This window comes from Myodes glareolus, chromosome 4, assembly GCF_982192425.1.
Source record: "Myodes glareolus chromosome 4, mMyoGla1.1, whole genome shotgun sequence".
NCBI lineage: Eukaryota > Metazoa > Chordata > Mammalia > Rodentia > Cricetidae > Myodes > Myodes glareolus.
This window is the reverse complement of record NC_142029.1, coordinates 90,415,817-90,426,775: the sequence shown is the minus strand read 5'-3', so window position 1 is coordinate 90,426,775 and position 10,959 is coordinate 90,415,817. Positions and strand designations below refer to the sequence as shown.

General features: G+C 41.3%; 1 protein-coding gene across 1 annotated transcript; it reads right to left on the bottom strand.

The window, feature by feature from the left end:
- Nucleotides 1–6,969: 6,969 nt before the first annotated feature.
- Nucleotides 6,970–8,739, bottom strand: LOC146894702 (acrosomal protein SP-10-like). Its single transcript, XM_085688558.1, has 3 exons — nucleotides 8,691–8,739; nucleotides 8,326–8,451; nucleotides 6,970–7,115 (listed from the first exon to the last, which is right to left on the bottom strand). The coding sequence occupies exons 1-3, from the start codon at nucleotides 8,737–8,739 to the stop codon at nucleotides 6,970–6,972; spliced, it is 321 nt and encodes a 106-aa protein (XP_085544684.1).
- Nucleotides 8,740–10,959: the final 2,220 nt, after the last annotated feature.

The window sequence follows — 10,959 nt, the reverse complement described above, 5'->3', positions numbered from 1 at the left end:
TAATCTTCATCAGGTTCATCTTCTTATTTAGCTTCTCTAGGATCACGAATAATAGGCTCAAAGACCTTTAATTATGGTTAGAATCCACTTATGAGTGAATACATACCGTGTTCCTCTTTTTGGGTCTGGCTTACCTCACTCAGTAAAGCGTTTTCTATTTCCATCCATTTGCATGCAAAATTCAAGATGTCATTGTTTTTTACCCCCGAGTAAAACTCTAATGTGTATATGTTCCACACCTTTTTTAACCATTCTTCTATTGAGGGGCACCTAGGCTGTTTCCAGGTTCTGGCTATTACAAATAGTGCTGCTATGAACATAGTTGAACAAATGCTTTTGTAGTATGTTAGGGAATCCTTAGGGTATATTCCCAAGAGTGGTATTGCTGGGTCCTGAGGGAGGTTGACTTCCAGTTTCCTGAGAAACTGCCACACTGATTTCCACAGTGGCTGCACGAGTTTGCATTCCCACCAACAATGGATGAGTGTTCCCCTCACCCCACATCCTCTCCAGCATAGGCTATCGTTGGTGTTTTTGACTTTAGCTATTCTGACAGGTGTAAGATGGTATCTCAAAGTGGTTTTGATTTGCATTTCCCTGATCGCTAAGGAGGCTGAGCATGACCTTAAGTGTCTTCTGGCCATTCGAAGTTCATCTGTTGTGAATTCTCTGTTAAGTTCAGTACCCCATTTTTTAATTGGGTTAATTAGAGTTTTAGTGCCTAGTTTCTTGAGTTCTTTGTATATTTTGGAGATCAGACCTTTGTCTGATGAGGGGTTGGTGAAGATCTTCTCCCAGTCAGAAGGCAGCCTGTTTGTCCTACTGACAGTGTCCTTTGCTTTACAGAAGCTTCCCAGTTTCGGTAGATTCCATTTATTCATTGTTTCTCTTATTGTCTGTGCTGCTGGGGTCCTACTTAGGAAGAGGCCTCCTGTGCCTAAATCTTGTAGACTACTTCCCACTTTCTCTTCTATCAGGTTCAAAGTGGACGGATTAATGTTGATGTCTTTAATCCATTTGGACTTGATTTTTGTGCATGGTGATAGATATGGATCTACTTTCATTTTTTTACAGGTTGACATCCAGTTATGCCAGCACCATTTGTTAAAGATGCTTTCCTTCTTCCATTGTATACCTTTAGCTCCCTTGTCGAAAATTAAGTGTTCATAAGTTTGTGGGTTAATATCTGGGTCTTCTATTCGATTCCATAGGTCGACTTCTCTGTTCTTATGCCAGTACCAAGCTGTTTTCAATACTGTAGCTCTATAATAGAGTTTGAAGTCAGGGATGGTAATGCCTCCAGAAGTTCTTTTATTGTATAAGATTGTTTTGGCTATCCTGGGTTTTTTGTTTTGCCATATAAACTTGATTATTGTTCTCTCAAGGTCTGTGAAGAAGTTTGATGGGATTTTGATAGGGATTGCATTGAATCTATAGATTGCTTTTGGTAGAATTGCCATTTTTACTATGTTGATTCTCCCAATCCAAGAGCAGGGGACGTCTTTCCATTTTCTGGTATCCTCCTCAATTTCTTTCTTCAAGGACTTAAAGTTTTTGTCAAATAGGTCTTTCACTTCCTTGGTTAGAGTTACCCCAAGGTATTTTATGCTATTTGTGGCTATCATGAAAGGTGATGTTTCTCTGATTTCCCTCTCTGCTTCTTTATCCTTTGTGTAAAGGAGGGCCACTGACTTTTTGGAGTTGATCTTGTATCCTGCCACATTACTAAAGGTGTTTATCAGCTGTAGGAGTTCTTTGGTAGAGTTTTTGGGGTCACTTATGTAAACTATCATATCGTCAGCAAATAACGAAAGTTTAACTTCATCCTTTCCAATACGAATCCCCTTGATCTCCTTATGTTGTCTTATTGCTATTGCTAGAACTTCAAGCACTATATTGAAGAGGTATGGAGAGAGTGGACAGCCTTGTCGCGTTCCTGATTTTAGTGGAAAGGCTTTGAGTTTCTCTCCATTCAGATTGATGTTAGCTGTCGGCTTGCTGTATATTGCTTTTATTATATTTAGGTATGATCCTTGTATCCCCAGTCTCTCCAACACCTTTATCATAAATGGGTGTTGAATTTTGTCAAATGCTTTTTCAGCATCTAGTGAGATGATCATATGGTTTTTTTCTTTCAGTTTATTTATATGATGGATTACATTGATAGATTTGCGTATGTTGAACCAGCCCTGCATCTCTGGAATGAAGCCGACTTGATCATAATGGATAATTTTTCTAATGTGCTCTTGGATTCGGTTTGCCAGTATTTTATTGAGAATTTTTGCGTCGATGTTCATGAGTGAGATTGGCCTGTAATTCTCTTTCTTGGTTGTGTCTTTGTGTGGTTTTGATATTAGGGTAACTGTAGCTTCATAAAGGAGTTAGGCAGTGACTCTTCTGTTTCTATATTGTGGAATACGTTAAGGAGTATAGGTATTAGCTCTTCCTGGAAGTTCTGGTAGAATTCTGCATTGAAACCATCTGCTCCTGGACTTTTTTTGGGTCGGAGATTTTTGATAACAGCTTCTAATTCTTCACGACTGACAGGTCTATTTAGATTGTTCACCTGTTCTTGGTTAAACTTTGGTATATGGTACTTATCTAAAAAAATGTCCATTTCTTTTACATTTTCCAACTTTGTGGCATATAAACTTTCATAGTAAGATCTAATGATTCTCTGAATTTCCTCTGTGTCTGTGGTTATGTCCCCCTTTTTATTTCTGATCTTATTAATTTGTATGTTCTCTCTCTGCCGTTTGATTAACTTGGATAGGGGGTTTGTCAATCTTGTTGATTTTCTCCAAGAACCAGCTTTTTGATTCATTGATTCTTTGGATTGTTTTCTCTGTTTCTATTTTGTTGATTTCAGCCCTCAGTTTGATTATTTCCAGTCTTCTAGACCTCCTGGGTGAATCAGCTTCTTTTTTTTCTAGATCTTTCATGTGTGCTGTTAAGTCTCCAATGTTTGCTTTCTCCGTTTTCTTTAATTGGGCACTTAGTGCTATGAACTTTCCTCTTAGCACTGCTTTCATAGTGTCCCATAGGTTTGAGTATGTTGTGTCTTTGTTTTCATTAAATTCAAGGAAGAGTTTAATTTCTTTCTTTATTTCTTCCTTGACCCAGGGGTGATTTAGTAGTTGACTGTTCAGTTTCCATGAGTTTGTTGGCTTCCTGGAGGGAGCATTGTTGTTGAATTCTAATTTTAGTCCATGGTGATCTGACAAGACACAGGTGGTTACTAATATTTTTTTGTATCTGTGGAAGTTTGCTTTGTTACCGAGTATGTGGTCAATTTTCGAGAAGGTTCCATGAGCTGCAGAGAAAAAGGTATATTCTTTCCTATTTGGGTGGAGTGTTCTATAGATGTCTGTTAAGTCCATTTGATTCAATACCTCCAATAGGTCTCTCAATTCTCTGTTTGGTTTCTGTCTGATTGACCTGTCCATTGGTGAGAGAGGAGTGTTGAAGTCTCCTACTATTAGTGTGTGTGGTTTGATGACCGCCTTGAGTTCTAGAAGAGTTTCTTTTACATATGTGGGTGCCTTTATATTAGGAGCATAGATATTCAGGATTGAGACTTCCTCCTGATGAATTGTTCCAGTTATGAGTATGAAATGTCCATCTCCATTTCTTCTGATTGATTTTAGTTTGAAGTCGATTTTGTTAGATATTAGAATGGCCACGCCCGCTTGTTTCTTAGGTCCATTTGCTTGCAAAACCTTTTCCCAACCCTTTACTCTGAATAAGTGCCTGTCTTTGTGGTTGAGGTGTGTTTCTTGTAAACAGCAGAATGTTGGATCCTGTTTTCGTATCCAATCTCTAAGTCTGTGCCTCTTTATAGGTGAATTGAGTCCATTGATATTAAGTGATATTAATGACCAGTGGTTGTTGACTCCGGTCATTTTTTTTTTTAGGTAGTAGAGTGTATGTGTTTTTCTTCTTTAATTTGTGCTTGTGAATGGTCGCTAGATGTTCGAGTTATTGTAGGTCGTGTTGGGAATGTTGGATTCCTTCGGTAGTGATTTTCCTTCTAATATTCTCTGTAAGGCTGGATTAGTAGCTACGTATTGTTTAAATTTGTTTTTATCCTGGAATATTTTGTTTTCTCCGTTGATAGTGAACAATAGCTTGGCTGGGTATATTAGTCTGGGTTTGCATCCATGGTCTCTTAGTTTCTGCAGTACCTCTATCCAGGATCTTCTGGCTTTCATGGTTTCCATAGAGAAATCCGGTGTAAGCCTGATAGGTTTACCTTTATAAGTTACTTGACCTTTTTCCTTTGCAGCTCTTAAAATTTTTTCTTTAATATGTATGTTTTGTGTTTTGATTATTATATGGCGCGGGGATGTTTTTTTCTGATCCAATCTATTCGGTGTTCTGTATGCTTCTTGAACCTTCATAGGAATATCGTTCTTTAGGTTGGGAAAGTTTTCTTCTATAATTTTATTGAATATATTTTCTGGGCCTTTGATCTGCAGTTCTTCTCCTTCTTCAATCCCTATTATTCTTAGATTTGGTGTTTTTATTGTGTCCCAGATTTCCTGAATGTTTTGTGAAGAGAATTTGTTGAATTTGCCGTTTTCTCTGACCAGAGCATTTATTTTCTCTATGGTATCTTCAGAATCTGAGATTCGTTCTTCTATCTCTTGTATTCTATTGGTTATGCTTGATTCTGTAGTCTCCGCTCGTTTACCTAGGTTTTCCATATCCAGCCGGTTCTCGTTTTGTGTTTTCTTCATTGCCTCCATTTCAGTTTTCAATTCTTGGACTGTTTCCTTTACTTGTTTGATTGTTTTTTCTTGGTTTCTCAGGGTATCAGTCCCGGATTTACTTATTTCTTCAAACTTTTTGTTATATTTCTCATCCATTTCTATATTCATTTCTTCAAACTTTTTGTTATACTTCTCGACCAGTTCCTTAAGGGAATTATTCATATCCTGTTTAAGGGACTCTATTGCTTTCATAATGGCACTTTTTTCCACTTCATCTGGGTTAGAGTGTTCAAATCCTTCTGTTGTAGGGTTGTTGGGATCTGATATTTTCATGTTGTTTTTCAGATTGTTGGAGGAGGTCTTGCCTTGGCGTCTGCCCATCTCTTCGATCAAATGCTCTCTATTGGAACTTCTGGTATCGGGTCAGGTTCCCTTGTTGGGCAGGGAGTTCACTGATAGAATGCCTACCTTTCCCCAGGCAGGGTATTGAAGCATAGGCACTCCCTCTTTCCGGGATGCCCCTACAGAGCAGGCCCAGTGTGCAAGGCAGCTGAACTGGGGAAATTTTATGGCCTCAGTGGGAGGGGAGACATATAGAAATTTGTACCTGGATGGAAGCTGGGATGGCAGGCGGGAGAGCCTAGCAGGGTGGAAACAGCACTGCAGGCTGACCTGGGAGTCTATGGGGTCGGAGAGAGTCCTAGCTCCTCCTCGCCGGGCCCCTGCCGCGGGCCTGAATCACCTCACCACTCCGAAGGCCCTCTGGATGGAAGCTGGGATGGCTGGCGGGGAAGCTAGCAGGGTGGAGCCAGCAGAGCAGGCTGACCTGGGAGCCTGTGGGGTCGGGGAGAGTCCTAGCTCCCCCTCGCCGGGCCCCTGCCGCGGGCCCGAATCAACTCACTCCGAAGGCCCTCTGGATGGAAGCTGGGATGGCTGGCGGGGAAGCTAGCAGGGTGGAGCCAGCAGAGCAGGCTGACCTGGGAGTCTATGGGGTCGGAGAGAGTCCTAGCTCCCCCTCGCCGGGCCCCTGCCGCGGGCCCGAATCAACTCACCACTCCGAAGCTCGGATTTTTTTTGGAAAGAGAGACTAGGAGAGGACATCCAACAGTCCACACTCCACGGAGCAGCCAGGACTCCCCGTAAAACAAGAGAGCCTTTAGACAATCCTGGGGAGTGGCCCTAGGCAAAAGTCGTCAGTTGCTCTCAGGCTATTAGGAAGTCAGCTCAAGGACAAGGATGGAAGGGAAACACAGGTTGAGTGTGTTGCTTATAGTGAGGGACATCTGTGGTTTATTAGGTTGCGGCTTGTATGCTCACACAGTGTCTTCGGGTGAAAAGGACTGGTTGGAGGGTCCTTTGCTGGTTCTACTTCCGGGATGGCCAGCTCTTATGTGGAGGTACTGGGAAGAACCTAGTCAGGATGAAGAGTTCCTAACCAGGAAGATAAATGGAAAAGAAAATGTAGGGATAGAAAAGAAAGTCCCAACTCACCAAGGGCTTAGAAAACGAAAATAGGGGTCAACTCACTGAAAACAGCCAAAGGAGATGAACTGAAGAAGATGGTGGAGAGTTGGAATGGAGACAGCAGTGGGGGCAGTAAGCAAAAAAAAAAAAAATGCCCAAAAGAGGGTAAGGAGGACCCAAAAAACAAGCAAAAGGGAAAGGTTCATCCACGTTGGGTGCCGGTTGTTGCAGGCTCGTTGCTGCTGTCTGTTGTGCCATTCCCATTTCCCAGGGGACAGAGGGGCAGAAGATGCAGAGGTAATGACACAGACTCTGAGAGATTCCAATGCAGAAGTTATTTATTGTAAGAAGGTCTGAGGTTTTTATGGGTTAGGGAAATTAAACTGTCGAGGGAATGTTTTTGGTTGGTCCTTTTGAAACTGGCAGTTGCTGCTGGCGTGTTGTGATTGGCTAAGAGGGCCTGTCATTAGTTGCTGTACTTTTGGTCCGCTGACATGTTTTGGCCAATCTTGCTTATGCATTGCGAATTTGTATGCACTTGCTTGTGCTCATGCTAATGCCCTGCCTCATGCTACATTCATAGTGATGAGGGCCAGAGAATATCGAGAATAAAGAAATAGTATAATCAGATATACTTACACAGTATCAAGGACTTTCTGTCCAGGTTCTGTGACTTGCAAAAATATGAGGCAAAAAGAAATCTCTAGCCCAGAAAAATATGAAACCCAAGGGAAGAAAAGAAAGGCAGGAAGTAAAGAAAATGAATGATGAAGTCAACTGAAGCTAACTTACACTACGTTATCATGATTGGTAAATCAATGTCATTGCAGAAATCTTCAAAATCGCAGCAGAATGTATGTGTTGTTAGACCTTGAGAATGTTTTTCATTAAATTTACAGAATTTTGTGCACCTCATCTCCGCACTTTCCAGCTTTCTATCTGTGGAAGAAGATAGAAAAAAAAGATATAATTTTGAGAGCCAGGATACAACCTCATATCCGAGTATTTTGGGATGGAGAAGGATTTCAATAGCAGGTAGTGTTCCATGTTGACTTTCCTGTCACATGCCTTTAGGCTACATCTGGAAAAAGTCCCTTTACCCAAGAGCCTTTACTACAGGAGACACGTGCTTAGTAGTGAGCTTGAAGTTCTACATGTCAAGGTACATAGCATCCTCTCTCCTCAATCAGACATACACAAATCACTTCCTAAATACATGCTGGGATCAGACTCAGTGGTGAGTGATTGGGCAGATAGAGATGAAGATAATACTAGCCAGCAAGAACAAGATTCTATGGAATGACATGAAGGACACACCATGAGAGATGCTAGGAAATAGCTGAAGCAGGAAGACTTGGGAAGCACCAAGGTGTCGTTTTCTAGAGAAGGTGACTCCAGGCTAAGACAGAAGGGTCAATGAACATTAGAAAAGCAAAAATCACCAGGGCAGAGTCACCAGTACTTAAATGGCACATTTAAGGACTGCTAATTTGTACTTTTGAACTCTGTTGTGGCTTGAATTGGAACAGCCCTCATTGGCTTGAATATTTAAATGCTTGGTCCTCAGTTGGTCGAAGTGTTTGGGAAGAATTAGGAAGTGGGGTCTTGGAGGAGGTGTGTCACTGGGGAAGAGGCTTGGAGTTTCAAAAATCAATGCCATTCTCAATCTCTCTCTCTCTCTCTCTCTCTCTCTCTCTCTCTCTCTCTCTCTCTCTCTCTCTCATGGTTGTGACTCAGTATGTAAGTTCTAGTACCTGCCCCAGTGCCATGCCTTTCTGCTGGCTGCCACGCTGCCTACCATGATCATCACGGACTTTACCCCTGGGACTTTGAGTCAGCCCCAAATTAAGTGTTTTCTTTTATAAGTTGCTTGACTGTGCTGTTTTGTCATGGGAATAGGAAATTAACCAAGACAAACCCTAAATAGCAGAGCTGTTGCAGATTAAGGACTCCAATGGTGGAGAGAAGCCCCATTTACTGAAGATGTGCTTAGCTTTCCCATTGACAAATGTTGACCCCAACACAAGGTTTGGTATATCATACCTAGATATCATTTGACCCCTTTTCTTTAAGTACAATACCTTAGAGATGGTGCTTGGAATCCTGAAGGAGAAACGGCAATTATCCAGAGCACAGAGCACACACTTACGTTCATGTGAACGCCAGGTTCTGCGGATCATACAAGTTTCACCAGGTTGTGTAGTACACATCTGACTCCCATCAACACACTTCTTGTTTTTGTAAGACGGACACAGTACACACTTTACCGTGAAAGCTGCAAAGATAAAGACTGCTTAGAGGAGATGGGTGACAGACTGTCACTTCCCAATGGATGCCTAGATCACTGGACCTCTGGATAGCTTAGCCGTACCCATGTATTTGCCTAACAGATGTGCTCAAGCCAACAACATGTCTGAACACCACAGACAAAGCAGGGTGAAGTAAGAAACAGTTTTTAAGTTTTAAAATTTCTCCCAACAGCAGATAAGGGAGCTATTTGTAGGCAGTACATACTGGTTTCAAAGCAGAGAAGAAAGAGACACAGCTTCAGTAGGTTTTGCATTTCTCCTGAGCAGACTCTTGCAGCAGGCTATGTCAGTGCCAGGCAGCTGGTGGTCAGAGATCGCTCCCAGAAAAGATTAGACAGCCTCCAGTGAATTTATAGTCCACTCAGACAATGACAATGGACACTGGGTGTCCAGACGCAGATCTCAAAGTAAGCTCCTCCCACATCAGCAATACACCAAATCCTTCTGTGACTTAAAAATTATTTCCTTATTCCCCTTATATTCCCTTGCTTCAGGTGGTGCTAATGATGTATGTGACCAGTAAGGTAATCTTACCATCAGCAGCAGACAGTGGCCCCCCTGATTTTCTTTCTGTTTTCATGCCATGAACTCAAACTGTTCTGCTAATGCTAGAGAGCGAAACTAGAGAAGGAAAAACTTTTACTGAGCCTGAGTCGCAGCAGGAGGGGTCTGCACTGGAGTGTGTCTCCGGGATGCTGGAAAGGTGAATGCAGGAGTCTGCTTGTGTAGACAGAAAATGCGTGGAAGGGTGTGTGCACATTCCTCATTATGGAAAGGCCATGTTAGCACCCAGGCCTTAGTATCAAGCAGAGGGTTTGTATCTGACTTGGGTGGGTGTGAATAGCTGCTGGGCAAGAATTGTTGTCTGTGGTCCATGCTGTTTTGTAAGGCTATGCAGGCTGCCTGAGCACATCCTTGATTGGGGCTGTAGTGACCATCTGCAGCGACTGTAGAGAATCTCAAACAGCCAGGCTGCTGTGAGAGAGTCTGGTCAGTTGCTGGCAAAAGGGCTACTTGTCTGAGAGTTTCCCTGTTCAAGGTTGTCATGCATCAGTGGCGGGCCTGCTTAGTGCCTGCTGCAGAATGTTGTGATCAGGTACAGAAAGTATTAGATCGTATTAGCAATTAGCCGGAAGCTCAACATAGAACACTCATTTCTAGTAGCATTAAATGTACCTTTTCATGTAATATTATTATATTGTTTATTAATATATTACATATCAAATATATATATTTAAACATGAGCCAAGGTCTTATTTTCTAACCCTGGCTAGCCTGGAACTCACTGTGGAGACCAGATTGGCCTCGTACTCACACAGATCTTCCTGCCATAAAATCATACTCAAAGTTTTCAAAAATTACAGTTTCATTTTTCTCTGTCTTTTTTTCTTGTGTGTGTATGTGATGATCTTTGGTACAGATTTTTTTTATTTAAGTTTTTTTTCATTTTACATACCAGCCCCAGTTACCCCTCCCTCCCCTTCTCCTGTCCCTTCCACCATCCCCTGCCCTTTACCACATCCACTCCTCAGAGGGGGTAAGACCTTCCTATTGAGTCCAAAATTGATCAAATACCCTCACCTTGCTGGTTACAAGGTGAGGGTATAACTTGTCTTAGTTACAGAATAATTTATAGCTTTGTTGTCCCATGCAAGGGTGCTCTTGGCTATATTGTATATTTTCTCTAGAACTGGTTTCAGGTATTTATCTGAGGAGTCAAGTTCATGTCAGTGGGAAACTTTATAGTTTACAACTGGGGCATCATAGGCATTCATCGATATGAAGTTGGTCATTATTTCTATATTCTGTGGAGAGAGATAAAAAATCTTCTTTATTATTTTATTTTTCTGTTTCCTTTTAACAGTACGTGTTGTCCACATTTGAATATGGCTTGAATTTTGTTATTAAAGGTAGCATCTTACCCTATTTTTAACTGTATAAAAGTCTCCTTATTAACTCAGTACCATGTATATTCAAAATACTTAATTAAAAGGTACACATACTAAGAATTTTATACTCAAGTATATAACCATGGGATTATTTTCATAGTTCTTTTATTAACTCAGTGGTCTTCTTGGTACTTCTTTTTCTTATACTGACAACAAGATTTTGGATCGAAGGACATATCAGTTAGTCTATCAAGTTAGTGAAAGCTAAGCACAGGCTAAGGTAGGGGGCTGTTCTAATATCCAATAGGGTACAAGCAAAAATTAGTCAAAAGAGATAAAGAAGACCAATGCATAATATAATTGAAACAACTTTTATGGAAGTTATAATGGTGGTAAATATACATACAAGAGTTGGAACTTCCATTTTCATAAATAATCACAAATGGGCATAAAAGTCTCATAGATCCAAGAGTAGCAGGTCCTTCAATATCTCACTCTGATCTTCAGATAGATCTTTCAAACTCAACTTCAGCAAAGTAATCCCAGTGAGATGGCTCATCAGGCTTCAGAGACACTCCACAGACA